This window comes from Pempheris klunzingeri, chromosome 16 (genome assembly GCF_042242105.1).
Source record: "Pempheris klunzingeri isolate RE-2024b chromosome 16, fPemKlu1.hap1, whole genome shotgun sequence".
Taxonomy (NCBI): domain Eukaryota; kingdom Metazoa; phylum Chordata; class Actinopteri; order Acropomatiformes; family Pempheridae; genus Pempheris; species Pempheris klunzingeri.
In genome coordinates this window covers 14,494,680-14,517,925 of record NC_092027.1, presented here as the reverse complement: position 1 = coordinate 14,517,925, position 23,246 = coordinate 14,494,680, and the positions used below count along the sequence as shown (strand labels likewise).

At 43.0% G+C, this 23,246-nt stretch overlaps 3 protein-coding genes across 7 annotated transcripts in view; 1 reads left to right on the top strand and 2 right to left on the bottom strand.

Moving 5' to 3' along the window:
• The window catches only part of ppp1r9a (protein phosphatase 1, regulatory subunit 9A), a 52,693-nt gene extending 49,495 nt beyond the window's left edge, over positions 1-3,198 (bottom strand). Inside the window, exon 1 of the mRNA XM_070846823.1 lies at positions 3,124-3,198. The gene's annotated coding sequence lies outside the window, so the exon portion shown is untranslated. The remainder of the gene's footprint in view (positions 1-3,123) is intronic.
• Positions 1,403-11,920, top strand: sgce (sarcoglycan, epsilon). 5 transcript variants are annotated; one of them, XM_070846828.1, is made up of 12 exons: positions 1,403-1,543; positions 6,043-6,165; positions 6,453-6,610; positions 7,090-7,162; positions 7,802-8,000; positions 8,527-8,689; positions 8,797-9,011; positions 9,498-9,524; positions 10,021-10,209; positions 10,620-10,663; positions 11,165-11,202; positions 11,363-11,920. In XM_070846828.1, exons 1-12 carry the CDS (start codon positions 1,495-1,497, stop codon positions 11,411-11,413), a joined length of 1,329 nt encoding a protein of 442 aa, XP_070702929.1. In that variant the 5' UTR covers positions 1,403-1,494; the 3' UTR covers positions 11,414-11,920. The 5 variants fall into 5 exon arrangements, with proteins under 5 accessions (XP_070702929.1, XP_070702928.1, XP_070702931.1 ...); XM_070846827.1 differs by having other exon boundaries at positions 6,441-6,610; XM_070846830.1 differs by lacking the exon at positions 9,498-9,524.
• On the bottom strand, positions 11,834-22,660 carry casd1 (CAS1 domain containing 1). Its single transcript, XM_070846826.1, has 18 exons — positions 22,206-22,660; positions 20,969-21,065; positions 20,558-20,678; positions 20,065-20,109; positions 19,896-19,958; positions 19,741-19,785; positions 19,507-19,630; positions 18,635-18,849; positions 18,066-18,485; positions 17,820-17,909; positions 17,607-17,726; positions 17,208-17,364; positions 16,928-17,007; positions 16,598-16,699; positions 16,290-16,430; positions 15,496-15,573; positions 14,878-14,970; positions 11,834-14,435 (listed from the first exon to the last, which is right to left on the bottom strand). Exons 1-18 carry the CDS (start codon positions 22,447-22,449, stop codon positions 14,181-14,183), a joined length of 2,490 nt encoding a protein of 829 aa, XP_070702927.1. The 5' UTR covers positions 22,450-22,660; the 3' UTR covers positions 11,834-14,180.
• Between the last annotated feature and the right edge of the window lie 586 nt (positions 22,661-23,246).

The following is a 23,246-nucleotide window of genomic DNA, read 5'->3' as shown; positions in this document are numbered from 1 at the left end:
TAGCAGATTAAACCATGCATGTTACAAAAATGTAAATGGAATATTTATGATTTTATTTGTCACCATCTCAAATCCCATAATGCAAACCTCATTTATGAAATACGTGCAGTCCATATAAGCTGCCAAAATATGCGATTTACTTATGTAACCATTCCAGTCCATACTGAGCTCACCTAAAGCAGAGGCGGTGTGCATATTCATTCTTTTAATACGGCAGGCTAATGTGGTTCCCTTTTCACTATAACCCTTCAAATGTTTCAGCAACAGTGTCTTGAATTTAGAGAGTAAAACATTATGTGAAAGGGTGTCTTTGCCGTGAGGTCCATCAGCTGTGCTACCAGAAACAGACCCACAGGAGCTGCAGTTCGTCCTTCACATACATTCAGCAGCAGCCTTCACTGCTGAGCAGAGTGGGAACGATGCATCCCGCCTCACTGACTGCAGAGTGTGCTGAAACAGAATTAAAATCAATCCAATTCGGCATCAAATTAAACACATTTGGCCACAGCCTCTTGCCAAGTGCTGTTTTCTTCATCTTCATACTATGCATCACCTACTGTATGTAGTGATTGTTGTGATACGTTCATACCCAGGCCAAACAGTGGCTATGTGAAGATGTTGCTAAGCAACCTAAAAATAATCTTATGGGGATAAAAAGGGAGGGTGAGATAACTGAACAGCCTTCCACTGCAGAGCACAGAGGATGGATGGCATCGTGTTTATCGCCACGGAGGAAGCCATGAATCCGGTTTCAAATATGTCTCTATCACACGAAAACCATCAGCATGTGAGGCAGAATTAAGATTCTTTTTTGGGGGGGATCAGAGTGGCGGCTGACATCAAGGAAGCACGAGGGGGTAAATAAAGGGTCCCACGGCCCTTTGGCAGGCCTGACTTGGAGCCAAAGGGGCCAAAACATGACCATCTGTCTGCTAGGACTGTCTCTGCAGGGGGCCTGGACAGATCAGAGCAGACCTCTCATGCCTGTGCCCTCTTACAGCTGGGTTTTAGGAGGTCAAGTCCTGAGGGGGCGGTGTGTCTGCGGTCCTTACACAAATTTTCAGCTCATTATCAAGCCGACAGACCAAAAAGCAACCAAAGGAGCCACTAATGAGATGAAAAGATGCTGTGAGAGAACTACACAGTGACAGCGTAATGACATCTAGATGCTGGCCCAGCTCACAGGTCAGCAGAAAAGCAGCCACTCCTTGCATTTGCACTGAGACTCCCTTTTAGCTCCAACAACATCCCACAGAAACATGATCTGAAGGCGTGGCGCCCCTATTCTGATTCACATCGTGTTTTTGGCACTTTTTTCTTGACGAGACAACCATCTTTTTCCATCCAGATGTTTAGCCAATGAGGACTCGTGCTGTTTCCAGCGAAGGAAGGAGGCGGAGGAAGGAATGCTGCAGGATGCTTATTATTATTATGGCTGTCAAACCCGCTGGCGATTAGATAAAACATCCCCTTTCATGTAAAGATTTACGGAGGATGACGCGCACCATGTCCGCTGCAGCTGTCGCGGTATGGCTCGGCACGGGTACGTATGGATTAAACCCGGAAATATCAGGGGGTTTTAACGCGTTTGCCGTTGATGCGGTATGCTAGTTAGCTAGCTAGTTAGCATGCTGCTGGTTAGCCGCTGTGCTCATTTTTTCCAGGAGGCTGAGGAGGAGAGCTGGAAAAATGGCTAACAATAGACAGCTATACCGTTATATGTGCGGAGAGCCTGAACATTTAACAGAAAAACTGTGTGTTATACCTTACGTTACTTTACGTCTCCTACGAGGTTATCGTTATCCGTCGTCTTGCTAGTTATGTTTCTTGTCATCATTAATCCAGCTTTAATTACCAGTGAGAAAACAGCCGGTGTCTCCTGGGGCAGGCCTGTGTTTATATGAAGACCAGGTGTGCTATTAATGCCTAATTAAGTAGCTAATGCTAGCTTAGCGTAGTAGACAATATTAATACACTGCTTCATTGTGCGACACAATGACAGCATCCTACTAATTATTACAGCTGTACACACATTGTGGTCAATACACTGTCCTGTATCCTCACAGTTAGTAGCTAAAGCTGATGTAGTCTATCACAACAGCTCTGCAATAAATCCTGCAGTCATTAATTTAAGTTTTGGTTCAGTCACTGCTCACCTTGAGTCCCAAATGCTACTGAACATAAACCAGGTCAGAAATCTTGGTGTAGTCATGTGGGTTTAGACCTAAACTATGCAACATAAGTTTAAATGTAACTTTAATCTTTAATAAATATCTGTGTTTATATATTACCTGAAATGTGCAGCAAGAATTAAATGACTGTCATTGCAAGACCCTTAAAATGTGTTTTGCTTTTATCTACAGTTGTGGTGCGATCAGCAATTTCACCATCAGTTAATCTGCGGACTTTGTTCCATGACAAATCAAGCATTTGTTTGATTTGTAAAATTCATACAACTAGTGAGTCTGAGCGTGAATATACTTGAATTTGAATCTCTAAAACAGAAAAAAGTGGACATCATAATAACCCTCTTGTAGGAGGAATTTATTGCACTGCTGCAGACTGTATTACTATTAGCAAGGTGTACCCAATAAACTGGCGACAAACTGAGCGTGTAGCTCAGAACGCTCATGAAAATCACACTTGTTCCAATCATGCTTGTATTCATTGATCCAATAGTTTACATTGTGCATGCCTATGATGTCAAAGGCACCGCTTTAAATGTCCATACGGAGAGATCCATGGGCTTGAAGCAGAGAACAACCCTGCACAGAGATGGTGAGTGCAGTGGTGCACTTCATGTGTTGACCCGCTGTCCCCTCCCCCTTCCTGTCATAACACAGTGACACGCTCAACTGGTTCCCCATTAATACTGGCATTATTGTTTTCAGTTGTCTGCTGTCCCACAGCCGTGGGCCACTTACCTTTGCTGTAACAGCAGTTTACTGAATTGAAATTTTGTCTAAACCTGCTAGAAATAGAGTTTCTCCTAAATCATTAACTATGACACAAAGATGTATTTCTCCTGTTCAACATGACACTGGTTCTCTTTGGCACTGATTAAACACTGTGAATGACAGAACTTCTCAACAATCGCTTTAGACAAATCAGTGATTTGCTTACCTTTGTAGAGCACTAGAGGAATGAACTGGCATCATGGCTTCTTGTCCATTCCTCCCCTTGGCCACCGCCTTCTGCTTGTTGTGACACCAACTACTTTCACTTCCAGGTCTGTGTTTAGAGCAACAAGGCTCAGACACGTCACAGGCACAATACCAAAGCCTCAGTCCAAACAGTAGCAATCCTTGTCTGTGCTTCCCCCCGAAACACCAAAGAAGCACATGCAATCCTCCTGACTGGGACGACATGTACCTCTGAAGCTGATTCAACAGAACTAAAGAAGGTCCCTCCTCTATCTCTGTCTCAGCTAGCTAGAGGCCGTAGTTAGTTATAGCTGTTACTGGGAAAAGGCTGGTTAAACTAAGGCATCACTCCTGAGGCTTCAGCCAGTCCAAGGTCAGCCCAGAGAAGCTTAAAATCTGGTTTCCCCCACCCCCAAGGCCTGTTACTGATCTTATGATTATGTGTTAGAATGCAAGTGTGTATGTGAACCCGATTACCAGGAAAGTGGAGCTTCTTCTGTGTATTATTTGTCTGTCTTTACATTTGTCCTGCAGCAGGAGCGGACTGCTTAGTCTTCAGTGGACGGTTTAGTATTAACCTTTAATTGGTGATGCATTATGTGCAGTAGGAGCTCTGCAGCCCATCATCTCGAGAAGGCTTGGCAGAAAGTCAGCCTGCCACAAATAAGCAGATCTGATGCTATTAAGCAGAGCCTCGGTGTGGCTTAGTCAGTGATCTTTACTTACACTGGCTGCTCTCTAAATGGAAGAGCCTGCAGTGAAAGGTGGGGAGGAACCTGTAAGCTAGACTGGCTAACATAAGGCTGCCAGAGTGTGTTAGGCCTAAGTGTTTGTCGTTGAATCATGCTGATAGGCTAAAACACATTTCAAATCCCATAGGTCATTTCCTATTCCTCAGACTATTAGGTGAGACCAGGCCATCTGCGCTCGCTTGTATGTCCTGCCTGTCTCATCTGTGGACGTGCCACAATTGTTTACACCACATCCAGTTGGTCTCTGAGCCAAACACCAGGAGTGTTAGACTGCGGTCCTTTGTGTGGCGAAGAATTGATGAGGCCCAACCGGTCGGGTAATAGAATCCGAATGTGTGCATTCAGAGTGAGATTTGCAGATCGACTCAAGTCATCACGGAGGGCGCCACTGGAGGTTTTATTCTTGGCCTCCGAATAACCTAGATCCTAATGTCAGGGGTGCAGTGGTAGCAGCAAGAGGAGCTGTTGCATGGATTAGTCATGCTCAGGTGGTTCCCTCAGTCTGTCCTTCGAAAGAGATGAGATGGATATATCCTCGCATTTCTATAAGTGACTCCACACTTAGTGGCCGATAAATGCTATTGATTGGATCTAGCTGTGAAGGAGCCCTTGGGGACTTTGGACATATGGCCTGATCAGCCTCTCTGTTTGTGGCCACAGATGCAGCCCAGTTTAACATGCATATGGGTCTGTTTTATTACTTTATACTTCAAGCAGCTCATTGATTGCAGTTGGGCAATTTGTCCTTGTAGATGTGGACTTCCTTAATAATCTGCAGCTTATTGTGCCACCTAATCTTCTATAACCTCTTCATGCACCCTGGTAATGGATAACGCTTAACAACCAAAGATCACATACTGACTTCCTCTTTCATAGACACGGATTAAAAAGAAAATCCCACTCTATTACTCTCTTCAGCCAAGACTCTCCTTTGAAATCATCCTCTGTTTAAGGAGAGGGGTCACAGTACAGTAGCAGAGGCCCACCTAATGCCATGATGCTGGTGATAGTAATGTAGAATATGTTGGTTTGATGCTCAATGAGAAGATGAAGCAGTAGAGCAGTAGACATTTTGCTAGTGGGAAGGCACACACACACACACACACACACACACACACACACACACACACACACACACACACACACACACACACACACACACACACACACAGTTTTCCCATGCCTTCTTGTGGCTGCTTAACATGTCTGGGGTTACGTGTCTACAGGCGAGAACAGTTCAAACTCTTTCTTTGCACTGCATAGCACAGATCCACAGTTTTCCCTACCTCCCTTTCTTGCCACTTCTCTCCCCCCTCTTCCCCCTATTCCCCCTCCTCTTTGTCCGTGTACACTCAGTCTCCCATGGTGATTAAAAATTGAGTGCCCACCCACTGAGGGAGAGAGAGGGAAAATAAAAGTGAGATGAGAAAAATGCTGCGCAAAATGCTGAGAGGTTGAAATAAGGCAAGTGAGCAAGAGAAGGACACGAAGAGGGAAAAAGCTCGGCAAATCACCTCGAGTCTTACGTTGGGTCAAGTTCTGTTAAGGGGCTGCCATTTTCCAAGCGATGCCCTTCACAAACACAGACTAAATGTTTGTGTTTGAAATGGAGTGGGGCTGAACAGAGAGCATAATGGAGGCAGAGTGGGAGGAGGGCATGACAACAACTCTGTATAGTCTGAATGACTCTCATTACTGCTGCTTTTACTCACAGTACTTCTGCTCCTTGCCCCTGAAATTCATTGTTGTGGTTGAGCAACTCGCTCTTCCTTTATACAAAATCTTAGTCTTTCTGGTAGCTAATGATTTGAGTCTTTGCCCTCACAGTTGGCTGTTTGTACACTGCATCTTTGCAGTGAATCGTGAATGTGTTTACCTTCATGAAAATGCAGAAGCCGGGCAAGAAAAGTAGACAAATCGATCATTTCGAGCAGTATTGATTCTCAAAGTGTGAAATAGGTTAGCAGGTACTAGTAACCCAAACATTTACGCTGTCGTTATCACCTGTATTAACACCTCCTCTTTCTAATTGCTGCTGGCGGCAGGTCATTTATGATAAATAAAACACACAGGAAAAATAGCAAATGTTCTGCTTTTAAAAGCTAATTTCCTTTTAATTTATTTTTTCTTCGAAATCTGTGCTGCAGTGGTCACCATCTTATCGAGGTCGCATGCAGACCGCAACGTCTACCCATCTGCAGGAGTGCTGTTCGTCCATGTTCTGGAGAGAGAGTATTTCAAAGGAGAGTTTCCTCCCTACCCAAAGACAGGTACAACGCCATCACACTCACATTTCCTGCATTTCCTGGTTGTAGTGATTAATAATGTTGAAATAAATGATCATCTAAATCCCTAAAACGTTTGTACTGGTTATTGATGGCGCACGTCTCTGTATAAATGCAGCATTCAGTGGTCATATTTCACTAGTGGAAAATGCTTTGCTGCTGTTGGCAACATCTCTACAATTCAGTTAATGGCTCTAAACGTACATTACTGAATTGCTTCTGACCAATAATAGATAATTGGTTCACCCCTCATTAAACAGCTCTGCCTACAGGTGATGCCAGCAATGACCCCATCACTTTCAATACCAACCTGATGGGCTACCCCGACAGGCCCGGCTGGCTGCGCTACATCCAGAGGACTTCGCACAGCGATGGAGTGCTCTACGGCTCCCCCACTGCAGAGCACGTTGGCAAGCCCACCGTCATAGAGGTAGGTGACTGGACCATTGTGAAAGAAGAAGAAAGCAGGAAGATGAAGGCATTTGTGCTTCTAATATATCAAGAAAAGGAATTATGCTCTTGTGTTTCATCACAACACATATCACAAACTTTACACTCAGGCACAAAGGCACAAAATAAAGGTAATAGAATAGTAACACATTTGAATTGATTTTACGGAGCACGGCGGATGTGTATGCATTTAGTTGTAGTAAAGTGAATTGTTACTCTCTGAGTCTTCAGACTTAAATTTCATTATGTTTTCTTACGCTTTCTTTGTCCCCCATAAGCTACTGTAGAAATTCTTTTCCCAAAAGGCTTAACGTTCCCAGCAGCACACATGTGCCTCTATACGGTGTCTCAGATGGGTACAGAGCCTGCGTGGTGTATTTAGCTCAGCCTTGTCCAGAGGGCTGCTGCCATATAAGCTGCACTGATCTGGGCTTAAACTTTCACCCCTGTGTGTTGCAGATTACTGCCTATAACAGACGCACTTTTGAGACGGCACGGCACAACTTGGTCATAAACATCATGGGCACAGAAGGTAAGAGGTGTCAGTGTGAGAGCTCGGAGCAAACAGAGATCAACTTCCCTGATTAAATCCTGATGGCACAGTCGGTGCTCGAAGCGCAAATGTTGCCTCTGATTAGTTTCGTCAAGCAGAACTAATCAAGCATTTCTAAAGAAAAACAAGATGCTGTATTGATCTAACCATGTGAAATAGATAATTAGCAAACTCTTATCTGAGAGGATATTTTAGCATAGCATGTCACTTTTATGAATCATTACAGTGTATCTGTAGGAAGCAGCCATTCCTTCTCATCTGTGCATCTGTCACGTCAGTGGCTTGTTGACCAGTCATGGTACATGCAGCACAATATGAGCTGTGTTGGTTGAGCGCTCAGCAGATGTTCGCAACACTAACGTGACATCACTCTCCCTATGCTGTGATGTCATCTGCCATCTGGCTCAGAAGGAGGCCAAGTCATAACAGCGCGGAGCAGACACACCAACGTCTGCTGGACAGACTGGTGAAATCAGTGTCAACTATGCAGCAGTAATAAAGTATTAATGATGTCTTAGTCAGCAGAGCAGCACTGTGGCTGCTCTCCTGTCTTCTTCCTCCCTAGTCACCTTTTTTCACATTTTCCTCTAACTTGCTCGTCGTCACTCCCGCGCGCAGAGTTCCCTCTGCCCTACCAGGCGGAGTTTTACATCAAAAACATGAACGTGGAGGAGATGCTGGCCAGCGAGGTGCTGGGGGACTTCCTGGGAGCGGTGAAGAACGTATGGCAGCCTGAGCGCCTCAACGCCATCAACATCACGTCGGCGCTGGACCGTGGCGGCCGTGTGCCTCTGCCCATCAACAATCTCAAGGAAGGGTGAGGACTTTTAAGCTTTGGCTGGACTTGTATCACAACAGTTGCGAATACTAAGAAGGAAGGACAGCTGATTCAGTTACAGCTAAGTCAGGGTTTTCTTTTCTTTTCAGGCTCATTTTATAGCATTTTGTGCTGTTTTTTTCATTTAAAAAACAACTGAGGGACCTCTTCACCTCTCTCAAACAAATTGCCTGTATTTTCAGCCCATTCACATCACACTGACATTTTGTTTAATCGAGGCCTTGGGGACCCACAGTTCGCTGGTAATTAGATGCGTAAACTTGGCTGTCAGCACTGACAGACACTGTCAGTCGGTCTGTGTCAGAGGGGGATAGCCCACATGAACTGCCTTAAGTTGTGCATCAAAGATTCATGCTGACGTTTTGGAAGATGAAAGCATCCCAGAGAGCACTCAGTGGATGGGGGAAAACGTTTTGACTGTCACAAGCCTCAGCATGAAGATTTAAAATAAGACTCCAATCGTCTCTCCCCTCACGCTTTGCATTCCTCTGTGTCCTCTCTCTAGAGTGTACGTGATGGTTGGTGCCGATGTTCCCTTCTCGTCGTGCCTGCGCGAGGTGGAAAGCCCACATAACCAGCTGCGCTGCAGTCAGGAGATGGAACCCGTCATCAGCTGTGACAAGAAGTTCAGAGCTCAGTTTCACATCGACTGGTGTAAGATTTCTCTGGTGAGGATTGTCTCGAGCTGAACATTGTGCTTAACTACAATCCCCTTTTTTACTTTAGCTGCAGTATCATTCCCAAATTCTGATTTAACTCCTACTTATTTCTTTAGGTTGACATCAACAAAGTGGTCCCGGTGTACATTACCCGTCCCGACCCGGGCACCGGGATCCTGCCTGAATTTGGGGAATACAACCCCCCTTCTGAGTCCCTGCAGAGTCGGGACTACTTTTCGGACTTCCTTATCACACTGGCCGTTCCCTCCGCTGTGGCACTAGTCCTCTTCTTCATCCTGGGCTACACTATGTGCTGCAGACGAGAAGGGGTGTAAGTGTGCTTGGTCTTATATTTTTATGCAATTATCGCACCAAACACCCCAACAAACATTTGAGGAAAGGACAGAAACGGCTTTTTAAGTATATGAGAACCAGACGGGAGACAGGTGCAGGATATTTAGACAAGAGCAATAATCTGGACTGGAACTGCAGCTTGCCATTTACCATCCAGTTGTACAGTTCATTTGTATTAAGTTCCCCATAAATATCTTCCACAGTTTTTTTTGTTAACTTTTTCACATACATCTTGATGTTTTGAAGCATAGCCATGACATCGACAGCCATTCATTCCTCTATAACTCCTTTCACCATTTATCCATCATTTACAGGCTGGGAGTGACGTGCCCCCCTCGTTCACTCAGTGTTCCACGTCCCATCACCCTCTCCACTGTTTTTACAGTCCATCCACTTGTGTGTGTAGATGTCTGTTTAACTATTAATATTAGTATTTAATTCATCCATTTTGTTTTGTTTCTAGGGAAAAAAGAAACATGCAAACACCAGAGTAAGTGTTTTACCTCTCCTGTGATTTTCTTTATTTCCGGTCTGTTTCTGCCCCCTCCCCCCCGATCTCTTTGGTTTGCAGTTTTGTCATCTATGTTGTCACTGGCAGCTTTTTCATAACCATTCATATGCTCATCTGTGTGTTGACATCCATTCATCCAATGGGCTGCTCAAAAATTCAATGACCAGACGTAGGACGTAATTAATGCAGCAGCAGTAACAAATTGCTTAAAACATATAGAAAATTTAAAGACCGAGTTCATATCTTGCACCATAAGTCAGATGATAGGTGAGGGTGGATGTTATATTTCTGTTGTCCATGCATGAATCGAGTGCAAAGCTCACCATAGCAGATACAAATTGGTGGCACATTCAAATATTTTAGATGGCTTTCAGTAAAAGAAGCATTCAACACGGGATGAGACAGATTAACTCCATCGAGCGTGACGGAAACACCGGCTCATACATGTTAACTGCACTGCCTCTCCCCTCTCCAGCATCCAGCTGGTTCACCACAGCTCCATCCAGAAGTCCAGCAAGGAGCTACGGAGCATGTCTAAGAACCGGGAGATCTCCTGGCCCCTCTCCACCCTGCCCGTCTTCAACCCAGTCAGCGGCGAGGTGGTGCCGCCCATCCACCCCGACAACTATGAGACCACCAGCATGCCCCTCATGCAGACACAGACGTGAGTTGAAAGGTCATTTGGTTTGGGTGGGGGGACGTGCGGCAACACGGCAGGTGAACGAATAAACAGAGGCCTGCTCGCGCACAAAACGCACACATGCACCCGTGCTCATTAGCAGGCACCCACATGTGTGGCTTATAGGCGCCTCGATGGTGAAATGTAAGTCGAAAACAATGTCATGATCGTTTAATCTTGTTTTCAGTGCTTCTAAACATGCCCATGCAAGCAAGTCAGGCCTTTGGGAAATACGACTACAGCTTAAGAGGTTCAAGCTGTCCCATGATTTTTCTTAATGGGCTTGAAACCCGGAAAATTTGCTAATATAAGTACATCAAGCTTTCACATGATACCCCAGGCTCCTGTGTTGTTTATGAATGTCTGCTTAACATAAATCATGTTTACCATTTCAGGAATCTGCAAAACCAAATTACGATACCACAGCAACGGCCATCAGGTTAGTATTTCCTTTAGCCTTCTTATAGTAGTCTTGCAATCTGCCTTACTCCATCTTCATGTGAATATGTTACCATTACTTTAATGAGTGAATAACAAATGAAGATGTTACAGCAAAATGTTTGACTAGTTATTGTGGTGGGTGCTCTTACATCTTTCTACACTGAATAAGACTCTACACAGAAAATAATAATGAATTGAAATTGTAGAGTCATAATTATTTTGCAGTGCTGCCCACAACTTTAGTCTGTCCGTAGATGATCTCCCTCCCGCATGACTACAAGCATCCAGACTCTATTCAATCACAGAGATTACTGAGAGCTAATTATTTTGGTATGGGTCTGCAAGAAATCAGGCATGAGACCTTTACCCTTCGTCTAGTGGCGTCCAACCCCTGCAATTCTGCTGTCTGTGTGTGAGCGCCCTCCTGTGTGCATGTCGCCAAGCTGCATGACAGGTCCAGTACTAACCTGCTGCTCTCTCTGTTCACTGCTAACTAAAGGAGATAATTATGTCATGTCAACATTTCGAAGGCTGGAGGTAGGTGCTGCAGTCTGGTTGTGAGTTAATGTAAATACAATGTATGCTTCATATACAGTTATTTCAGCTCATCTGTTCAGTTAAAAATAACTAACAGCATATGAAAACATCACTGTGATTACTTGGCAATAACATTTTTTTGTGCATTTATTGTTTGTAGGTAAATGGTATTCCTGAGGAGAGAAAGGTGGCTGAAGCACTGAATTTGTGACAAGAATCACCAGTGTTGGAGCTGTCTTTGATTCCACATCTACTTGTTTTTTTTCTAACATTTGTGCCAATCTGCATGCCTCAGAAGTGTCTTTACAAAACATCTGTCTTTTACAAAGAGTTGTTGTCCATATGCACTTACACCTTGTAGAGTGAGAGTGTGAAAGAGATTAAATAAAAGAGCTTAGCTGATTATAAAAGTATATGAGAATATTTTGAAATATTTGTATAAATGTTAAAACTATGTTTGTATTTGTACTTGCTTTGCACAACGGGCCTCTTAGAGGAAAAGGGAGTTTTACATGGAAATACTTTAGTTGTCATGTGTTATCAATTATTGTTAATTTGTCACATGATAACAATAAATTCTGTCCGAAGAGTCCAGTAATGTCTGAAGAGTCTGAATAACATGAAGGGTATGTTTTTATCCAAAAGAAGAAGCCCAACTGGTACATTTTATGAAGGTATTATTAACAATGTACAACAGAATAAAGGCATTTATAAATAATATGGATACATTTCACATTTTTAAGACATCACAAAAAAACATGTAACATTTCAAAGAGGCCCTGCACAGGGTCAGGGGTATAAATAGTTGTTGCTTTTACACGACCAAAAAGATCTATTAAGGCCTGAAACAATTACCAAATTTATAGCCGTTGATCAGAAATAGAAGAGAAAATGGATCAGTAAACTTCACACATCAGTGGAAATTGCAACATGGAAATGCCATTGTCATTTATACGATGAGGTGATGACTGGTTCTAGAAATTACAAATGTACTTGGCTCTTACTCAGTTTGAGAACACAACATGGACTGCACATCATCCGAAAGCTGCAGACAAATTTTTCCACTGTAAAGAAAAAATATTTCTTAGTGGACCCATGCTTTTCTTTTTAAGAGAAGCTACATTACGGTGGATGAAATATGCAACTCAAAACTCACATGCGAGAAAGATGGGATCTTACAATGTTATACTTGTTTTGTATCTGCCAGATGACTTGACAAAACATTTGATTCACCCATTACAAGCGTGCTGAAGTACAGAAAGTATGTGCACTGGTATCATGTTGAACTCGTATAAGTCACATTTCACCGCAAAGATGAAAGCAATGCAGGTCATAAAATAAAAGTGCTAATCTCTCAAATGTCTGTGAGGATATATAGGCGCCCATTAGTCCACTGACAAAATACACAATATTTTCCTCTAAGCAACTGTAAAATGTCCTCTCCGGTCAGTCAGTCAGTGCTTTACTAAGTGGCTGTAATGTTGATGTGGCTCCGATGCTCAGTGCCTTACAAACGGAAGAGTGTGATCACAGGCTACATCGCAGATGTGACTGAGTACATGTGGAGAAGTACTGTACATATAAGCCACTGAGAAAATCTGTATGTACAAAGGCATCCGCTCTTTAGAAATCACTTACCCACTCACTCGATAACCAAAAAGTTCACCGGTTGTGACAGCAAAGAGAAAATGTATATGCAACTGTTAGACCTATTGTTACAATAATATGTGCAAGCCAGTGCGTTTTCCACAAGAGCTATGAGGCATGTTTTAAACGGCAATGGAAGGATAACAGACTAAAAGCACTGCTGTATAAAATAAAGCCTTGTACTATCATACAAATATACACAGACTATGAAGTGAGCCAATAGGACAGACAGCAACGCGTCTCTGAGGCAGGTAAACGTCTATGATCCTATGCTGGGATGGTACAAAACTATATATGTAATACATCCTTCACAAACAGCAGTCATGAGCGCAAAGTACAAAATAAAACAAAGCCCCCCCCTCAAAAAAACTGTATAAAATATAAGCTTAATTTAAATCATTAAATACTGTACATATCACATAGAATTTCAGAGCTACAGCAGGTGACCACGGTATCTTTCAGCACACTTTTTTTTTTGTTTTTGTTTTTTTAAATCAAGGCAAACATTTCTAAAATTACTCACAAAAAAATTAGCAAAAATATGTTGAGGGTTAATCCAACATTTTGACAATTGCACTCCCAAACCTTTCCTTTAATCTTGACAGTTATTTTTAAATCACCCAAGCCAGTTGTTGGTCCATATTTTGCATATTTAGATATCTAACGTCATTTTATAGTCACCAGAAATACTGTACAAAGTAATGTTGATAATAAAATGCAGCACTATTGAGCTTTTTTGTAGATATCTGAATACGTAGGTTATGGATCCACCTGAGTGAAAACACCTTAAACTGCCACTGCCATGTGGACGGAGTGTGTTGCCTAGTGATGTAGTAATGACAGGAAGTACTGTACGTGACAAAATGAACTCATTATTTGTTGGCTAAATAGAAGCAACGCTGCAAAAATTCACACAGCAAGCATGAGGTCCTGAGAGGACCTCTTTGATTAAAATCCACATCTCCAAATTATTCTTCAATTGAATCCAGATGATGTAAACGTTTTGAGCATTATGTTCTTTTTTGTTTTTTCCTCTTACAATTTGCACTTTGCCCTGAATAGAGCAGCCCCCTTTTTGGGCATTTTTCTTTTCTTCAGTGTGCGACTTTCACAGCAGTGGAAAAAGTACAGGCTCTGCTCAAACATGACCAGCCTGAGAGACACTGTTCCTCCAAGCGTCCCCGTGTTGTCACTCAACACAACTGTGGTAGTCTCCTGTGGCCCCCAGTGGGCTACAACACTGGGCCTGCTCCTTGCCTGGATCTGTATCTCACTTCAAACTCACCATGGATTTGGCTAGTCTACTGTGCCCTCCCATAGAGAGGTTTCCATCAGGCGCTGTGTCTGGCCAGCAGCAATGCAACCAGACTGAAGATCCCCACGGCCCCGAGTCTCTTCAGCAGGGCCACGTTGTCTTTGGGGATGACCACCTGAGCCAGGTCATTGGTGATGATGGAAATCTCGTGAGCCACACACACAAAGATGAAGGTGCTGACCATGATATTAAGAGAAGGGTTTCCTGGGATCAGCACCAAAATTCCCTTGGTGTCTGCTGCCAGCCAGATGTGGTACTGGCATATGAACAGCTGGGGGGGCGAAACAAAGCATGTTCAGTAACATGTTATCTAATGTGTCCTGACTCCCTTTTGACTTGGTTGCATCCAGGAAGCTACTGAATATCATCCTCTGTTTACTGTTGTGCCCACATCATTACAGGGACCTGGCTTTATCTCACCCGCATCAAGCTCTTGCTCTCGACCGGCGGACTGTGTTCTGAGCTAACAGAGCACAAGACTGTGACTGTGAAATCTGTGTATATGTTCTATGTTCGCGTAGCATGAAGGGGCTACAAATTCCATTTCATTGTGCAACCCCATGTTGTAAATGACAAATGGATGAACCTCGATACCTCTTTGTTGTATAATGTCCATTGGTTTATGGTTTGTCATTGCAGATTTTTTTATAAAAAGGTCCACATGAATACACACTTGATTATATTCTCAGAACTCTACTGCCAGTGCGTCTTACCTCCAGGGAGATCTTTCCAAACCATGCAAAGAATGAGCTATATATAGAGCGGGCGTAGCCAGGAATGTTCCTGATGAGAATGAAGGCCAAAATCTGCGTACAAGAGAAAGTGAAGACATTTCTAAGAGTATGATGACACAATGAAGATATCATGAGATTCTTGTAATTTAAAGTTGCAGGCCGATGTCAAGAAGCAGTTAGGAGGATAAACAGTCAGTAAGTCAAATGAGGGGTGAAGAATGTACATTCCTGGACAGTCTAGGGTTGAATGCTTAACTATGCTGTTAATGACCTTATCTATTGCATTACTTCAAACAGTTTCCCTGTGGGGATAAGCTCCACATTATAACAGTACTATCTTTAGACATGAAAGGCAACTCCTTTGCTTCCTTCCTGTCATGCAGCTGTCATGCAGCTAAGATAATGACATTTCAAGGCAAACCTAAAGGAAATACTTTTGGGCAAGTAACTATAAAATAACTTTTGTACTTATATTGACTAAAGCCAACAACAATAGGATTAACAGTTATCCCAGGCTGACTGAGAGGTCATCTGCTATTAAATCACATGAGATCGAAAGCAAAGGAAAAAAGACAGAAGGACAGATGTATATTGTACCTGGACGACAGAGATGTAAGGATGCATCTCGTTGCACTCTGTTTTGGTTTTGCAGCTGCTGGCCCATATTGAGTAAGTCTGGATGGGAGAAAAAGAGAAGTTGTGTACCAGGTTTTAAAATGTCAGCTGCAACAAAGACAAGAAAATGATTGACTTTGTGTAGTCAACAAAGAACGGAGAGCTGCCTCATGGTTACACAACATGCAATTACCACCTACTAGGCATTATCCATGTGAGATGAATTGAATGTCACTATGCTGAGTTCATGTTACACCCTGCAGACTTTTGTGCACACAAAACAATTCTCAAGACATACACAAGCACATCAAGAGCAGACAACTGAAGTTACCAAGGCAGCTACCAGGTGTGGCATGTACAACAAACCGTTCTTGAGTTATGAAAGAGGCACGGCTAGGCAAGGTGTACAGGCAAGGGCAAACTGTCACCAATGAAAGTGTGTGTGTATTTCTACAAAGTTTGGCCATGTTGTGTGAAACCATTTAAATGTTATGCGTTTTGCTATAGGTGATTCGTACTGCTACATTCTCTTTTAGCCAACACAAACACACCTTCACACACACTTGACCCCACGGCAAATTTCAGCCTATTAGGGTGAAAACTGTGGCCACTAAAGGGTGGGGAAATCGACCGACCGTCCAACTGACTGACCAACCGAGCCAACCAGCAGCGCGGGTAAAAAAGGAGTTAATAGGATGGAGTAGATGACAACTATCTCAAATAAAAAGTGAAGTCTAAACCCAAGTACTGGTATGAGCAAGTGTGAAGGGTCTTACTATGAAGGAGACGACAGAGACGAAGAGAAGCAGGTTGGAAATCTTGGCAGAGAAGAGAGCCTCTCCTTTGCCCTCTGACAGCACCTGACGCTTCTGAAGCACCAAATAGATGAAGGCAAATAACATTCCATGTATCACCACCTGCAAAAGAACATTACCACATTAAAACTATTTTTACAAAGTTCAAAAAATTTGGCGGCACTTGAAAAAACCTCTGATAGATCATGCGTTGCATTTCAAACAATGCATTAATGCAAACACTGACTGCTAAAGTGGGGTGCAACTGGGGCGAAACACATTTGACTTACAAATCGGTCCAGCTTCCATCTGAACCACCACTCGTGGATGTTTCCGTTCAGCTCAAAAAGCTTGGAGATGGGCCACACAGAGAAGACACTCTCAAAGAAACCCTGGAGTCACAACGCCAAAACATGAATAATATACAAGCAATGATGCAAATCTATGACGATATAATTAAACAAAATAAAAAAATTCTAAATAAATTCATTTCAATTAATGAGATTAAATTCAGCATTCGTGTAGTGTACCTGTAATACAATTCAATTAAACATTTTACAAATTTGGAAGTGTGCTTACAGTTGTGACTGGTGGGAATAAAATGTTTTTACCACACCCACCTGTGAAAAGGCAAAGACGCAGATGAACACCAGGAGGCCCAGTAACTTCGCCAAGACCGCCAGGTGCCACATGCGACTGTCTGTTCAAAAAACAAGGCAGCCATTTGTGTACATACTTTTTTTCGAAAATGCAACCCTGCAACTGACATTCATGAAAGGTATCATATTTATTGTGTAGAACTAATCATGTGTATTGATTCAGGTAGTCCTGGACTTTTTCCACAAGTATGCCCCAAGTGAGTGAAACAAATAAAGTGAGTCTTTTAAGTCTGACACGTACTGTTGGCCGTCTTCTGAAGGATCTGAGGCCACATGGCCAGCGTGGCATAGATGACGACAAACCAGAAGGTGACGAGTGGAACAAAGTAATAAAACTGATAGGGCCTGTCCATTACGACACACAGCACCAAGACCAGGAAGTTTAGACGGAAAAGGACCTGGAGTGGATATAAAAAACACACAAGCAGACACAGATCAATCAATATTTATTTGTATATATGTTCTAAGTGAGTGTAGTATGCATGTAGTATGTATGCAGGGGCAACAATTCCATTTCATTATGAAACCCTGTGTTCTAAAAATGGAAACTAATTGACCATGATACTTTGATCAGGAACTGTAGTCACAATGAAAAGTCACTGTAAGATCCTGGTTAAAGCATAACTGACTGAACCCTTACCTGGCACACTCTATACAGTCCAAAGTCTCCTTTGAGCCAGAAAAAGGAGAAGTGTCCATAGCCAGTCTGAAAAAGGTACGCTGCCACCAGCACTCGCACATGCATGTAAACTGGAATGAACTGAGAGGCAGAAAAAAAAGCCATTTATGCCTTTCAATCAAATATCAGTGTAAACTGTTTTAGTTACTCTGTAAATTAATATTTATGACTCACAGCACTGGCTCCTGATATATGATAGATAAGGATGACCAACTGCATCCAGCCTTTCCACTCATCGGTTTGCTCTCGGTTCAGTAATTTGGTCTGTTTGAAAGAAAGAAAAGATACGATCATTATGAATTCCACCACATTAAAACAGCAAGGTTCTTATGTTTGTGTTAACACCACTGTGACTGTGTTGTATAAAGCTTTGCTTAGGTTTCTCCAAAATAAAAAATGTGGCACTGAGCACAATCTCACCTCCTTGCTGTTCTCACTGTAGAACACCCCCAGCACAAATATATAGATGAGAGGGATGAAGAATGTGGAGTGTGTGTAGAACTTCTGCTCTTTCATGAACACATCTGCTCTGTCACAGAGGTAAAAGTAGCACATGATAATGCCCATCCTGCAGAGGGCGAGGAAGGGCGCCTTCGGACCCAGAAAGACAGCTGCAGTGGCTGGCTTCTTCTCCTCTAAGCTCTCCACATCTGGGGGCGTAGGTCGGCGGTGACGGCTGTTGCCAAGGATATGGAGGACCAGGAACACCACAGCCGAGCCGAGGAAGAAACATGCTGACAGTTTCTGGAGGAGGTTTGGGGGTGGTAACGTCTGGCAGCAGGAGCCATCAATAGGCCTCAGTAACTTGTTGCACAGCGAGTTCATGAGGACCATGGCTCCCTGACAGGAGGATTACACAGGGTGGTGAACAAGGTGTGAGCAATATCCAAAGCTAATTTGCTTTGTTGTGCTGCCACAACAGCTGGGCCATTGAAAAGAACTATTCAATTGCTAACAAATAATCTTAAATGAACAGAAATTCTGCCTACCACATTCCTGGTACTCTCGGGCAAGTGCAAGCCGTCGTCCGACTGGGTGATAGTTTCCAGTGCAGCCTGGCGGGACGCAGCCAACACCTTGACTCTGGACTTGCCGTTACCCTTGCTGCTGTTGAGCACATCCATCGCTGCTTCATTGTACAGCTCGAGCTGTTGGTTGGTGATCATTTTCCTGTTTTCACTCAACGCCTCCTCATTTACTGGGTCTAGAGGACAGAGGCATGACAGTGTTATGTGCAGTGTGAACAGGACGAGAGATTGATGATGAAATTCTGAAAATCTATCCAACAATGCTCACTTGATATATTGTTATAAAAAGAAAAAGACCCAAGTAAAAGTAAAAATTAAAATAAACAACAAAATAAAGAAGACATGAGATAAAGCAGAAGTTAAAATATAGGAATATTATATAAAATAAAATAATATGGTAGGTACGTGCACAGTAATGATAAAATGATCAAACAAATGTAGACAGGTTGTTCGAATGTAGTAACCTTTATAGAGAACTGGTAGAACAGGTAAGAACTAGATGTGGACAGGGGAACAGGATGTCGACTGTTTTGTTTGCTGAAAAGCTTGAATCATAATCATATAAAAATATAATATACTGCAGATAATAATTTGTGTGTGTGTGACCAAAACATAATTAATTTGTGGTGGCAAATGTAACAGTGGCAAATGTAAATACATGTGAGCACTTTGGAATCAATGCTTTGAGCAATCAAGTTGTTCTAACAGTAACATCATTTGATGTTAACACAGTGATCACACAAGAGATTAATCACTGTGGTGAAGAGAACAGGCAGTGGTTGACCCAACAAAGATTCAAAAAAAAAAAAAAAAGAACATGACGCTGAGCTTACCTTGCAGGACCCAGTAGACCTCTCCATGGTCAGCCAGCCTCTGTAGGGGTACAGCAATGGCCGTCAGGTTGACTTTGTACTGCTGCAGGGTTTCGCTGCTGCCGCCACGCAACTTGATAGACCACTGTAGTAAATGGATTAGTAGATGAGATTAAGTTTGACAGAACTCAGCCACCCCCTTGTTTGACATCATGAAATGTGCAAGCACTCCTAAGCACTCATTATATAGCCTACCGTGGCGGCTCCAAGGATGACAACATCGGGCTTTGCTGAAGTTTCCTGCAACACACCAGAGGTTGCAATAAGAAAACCAAATTTCTGTTTATGAAACCCTCTCTATGAAAAGTGCTCCCCATGCATCGATAACAGAACTTAACAACTACACTCACATGTATCCATGACATCAAGCGCTCCTTCATTGAATTATTTGCCTCTGGATACCACAGAAAGTGCTACACACAAAGAGGACATATATGATTTTAACTTTTATCAGACTGCTTTTATCGAGTGACAACAGGTTAAAAAAAAAAAAAAAAAGCACATCAAGATATATCTCACCACTTTGACAGAGGAACCCTCATCTTGAAAGGAAATGTCCTCATGCTACAGACATTACACAGGGACAGACAGAGACAAAGCCTGTTAGACAGGTTGTAATACCCTTTCCCTACTTGAAATCAAATAGTTACAACAGCTGCATAAATGACATTAATTCTACTGCTGCATTTTTTGGTTGATAAATTATTCTGCAAACCACTTAATATTAACACAGCTCTCTGCTGCAGTGCATTTTTCAGTATCACCTATTTCAGGTGTTTATTATCAAAGCTTAAGTCCTCAAAATATTTCCCCACTTAAATTACATAAAAAATATATAGACACTTTGTGAGGTAAAAAGTTCAGTGGGGCTGTTTCTCACATTAGGGCCATGTTTGATTATGTGTGCTTCGCATCTGTACACCTGAATGCCGAGCACCATCACCAATTAGGTTTTTGCCCACGTCTCTTTCTACTGCTGCTGGACAATCCAAGATTAATTCCTCATGATTACCTTGTTTCCATCTTCTCTTCGCTCAGGGTCAATAATTTTGACGAAGGAGTAAAACAGCTGCCTGATTCTTGAATCACCAACAAAGACCACCCACTTTTGAGCAAGGCAGTTTTTGGCTTCACTGTAAGACAGAAATGACTGTGAGTTCACTGAAGATCGTACATCCTAACAACTGCACAGAGCAATCACTCCTGTGCTGGCTGGTTCATTACATTCTATAAGCTAATCAAAAGCAAATCTTATTACACATAGCCTGTCTTTGTGATAGTATCTTCCCAGTTGGTCATTTAGCTCATGAATTACCATCATCCTTACAGACACACACAGTTCATTTACCACTGCTACACACTTGAATGTTTGTCTCAAACATACTGTACTACATAGTACCCTTGCACAGACTGTGTGACTCACGTGCTTTTGTATTTGTGCATCATGCAGCCATACGGCTGCCATACATTCTCCCCCAAGTAACGTCCTGTGGACAGCAGCCATTCACAGGAGTCTCCACCTGGAGGCAAGACACAGTGAACCAGCCAGTTATACCAGTATCTCTTTCATTCATAGCTTCCCTGCGACAAAGACTGAAACCTGCTGTCCCAGTAGTGCCCTGGCTTTTCATTCAGTGCTGTCAAAAGGATGAGATACAATACAGGGCTCTGCTAGGGGCCATGGCACAAAATAAAGCCATCGACAATTTAGCTCAACCATAATTCTCGGCTATTCATGTGTGTACAAAATGAATGGAGCCATCTGCAGCTGAATCAGTCCATAGAAACACGCGAACATGAAGGGTCTGCGGGCAGGCGAGAGACGGGGGGCGCTCAGTGTCACCGCCAGCCAAAGCAGGTGCTCTCCGTGTGCACACGGAGGTTTCTGGTTCCTATCCCTGTCCTGAACAAAGTCCACTCTATGCAACCCAGCTGGGAGGTGGATGCATGGCGTGCAAATATTTCTTTAGAGTCCAACTCTGGGCTTTGGGCCATCGCTGTCATTGTCAGTCAATAGGGTGTGGAACGAGCAAAATGAGACCCGACTAGTTACACCTAAACTAATATTTAACTGATAAACCACTAAACTTGTGAAAGACCGCAAACAGAAAGTAGGCTGCTACAACACACTGTCCAAACTACTGAAGCTGGAGTTTGTTGGTAGTTGGCGTTACTACACCACATTTCTGTCAAGCGTCACTAATAATGCAGTATTTACTGAATTAATATGGCGATTAAAACGACACAGTCCTCCTGATACTAAAAACCTCCCCGTCATTTGTTAGTTAGCTACACCAACCTACACACTGCTTCCCCGGGAGTAATCAAGCGTGTCTTCACAGGAGCATGTAAACACAGCTAAATGCAGTGTTAGCTTTTTTTTTTTTATTCAGCTAAGCTAGCCTGCCAAAGCCGATTAAAGTTCGTGCAGCGAACTTACTGTTGATGTATTTTGTGTACATACGCAATAACCTGCATTGTCTACGGTTTGAAAGCTGCGTGTCCCACCTATGAAAAGAAAATAACGGCACTGCACAGACCCGCAAAGAGCAGTACTCTCTCTCTCACACACACACAAACAGCTAGCAGGCTAGCATTAGCATTAGCTAGTGATAAGTGTGCTGCATCAGAACTAACTTAAATAAAACAGAAGCACTCACCTCCATAATGCCGCGAGGCTGTGTGGAACACTAGGAGCACGACGACGGCTACGACCGATATCAATTTGGCATTTTTAATGGTAAAATGTTGATTTATTTCGCGTTTGCCCAGGCTGTAGGCCAGGACCGCCATCTTTGCTCCTCCATGACAACAAGCACCTGTGCAGTCTCGCGGCGGCGGCGCTTCTTCGCCGGGCGCACAGTCTGCCCGCTCCTCCGCGTGCGACACCGCCTCCTTCTCCATCACCGAGCAGGTGCAGGCAAACGAAGAGACTCTTCGAAGAGGCTCAGCCGTGTAAATCAGGCAGTTCAGTCACTCCAGAAAGATTTAGTACAAAGTCCAGTGGCTTCAAACTACAGTACAGACAGGTGAGCGAAACTTTAACCTCTCCAGAGGACCGTGGGCGTACTCGGAAGGAGACACCTAGGTGTGGGTGACTGGCTCAGGTGTTCACTGTCACCACAGTTACATTCAAATGAATGTGGTTGTACCAGTTTCAAATCAGGTGAGCCTTAGGTGTGGCTTAATTTTTAACCATCAGCTTTACTTAATGACTGCGCGGATATTGCTTGGATGGGGACGGATGCAGTGTTATATTTCCAAAACTTGAAAAAGTTGCTGTTTTTTCTCAGGAATTCCTGAATTTGAAAGCTGTTTCCTACACTGTTTTTTTATGTAATTTATTTTAATTAAAAAACAGGGATCTTATAGATTTGTAAATTTCACTAGTTTTCAGTCTTTTTGTCTAATTGCCTGTTTTATATTAATTGTACCTTATTGAAAGAGAGAATGATGGAAATGCTGGGGAACTTTACCAAGGCACTACTAACTTTGTGTTATTGTACAGTAGATGCAGTTCCTACTGGCCACCGATAGAGGCCGATAAACGCACATACACACTAACACACACTTATGTTGCTGTTTTTAGGTTGAGTCTGTGTTTTACAAAGTAAGTTGTCATGACTGTTCTTTCTGAATAGAATCACATTAGTCAGTTTTGAGCAGAAATAGGTGTCGCTTATGGCAGCCACTGAATGGAA

Bases quoted from the DNA above. Each gene is read 5' to 3' on its own strand.
- casd1 (XM_070846826.1), bottom strand. From the start codon at position 22,449: ATGGAGAAGGAGGCGGTGTCGCACGCGGAGGAGCGGGCAGACTGTGCG. The intron at 17,910-18,065 runs GTGAGATTGTGC...TCTTTCAAACAG, and splicing joins ACAGTGAGAACAGCAAGGAG to ACCAAATTACTGAACCGAGA. The intron at 17,365-17,606 runs GTAAGGGTTCAG...TATCCACTCCAG, and splicing joins GACTGTATAGAGTGTGCCAG to GTCCTTTTCCGTCTAAACTT.
- sgce (XM_070846827.1), top strand. From the start codon at position 1,495: ATGACGCGCACCATGTCCGCTGCAGCTGTCGCGGTATGGCTCGGCACG. The intron at 9,012-9,497 runs GTAAGTGTGCTT...TTTTGTTTCTAG, and splicing joins TGCTGCAGACGAGAAGGGGT to GGAAAAAAGAAACATGCAAA. The intron at 10,664-11,164 runs GTTAGTATTTCC...TGCTAACTAAAG, and splicing joins ACCACAGCAACGGCCATCAG to GAGATAATTATGTCATGTCA.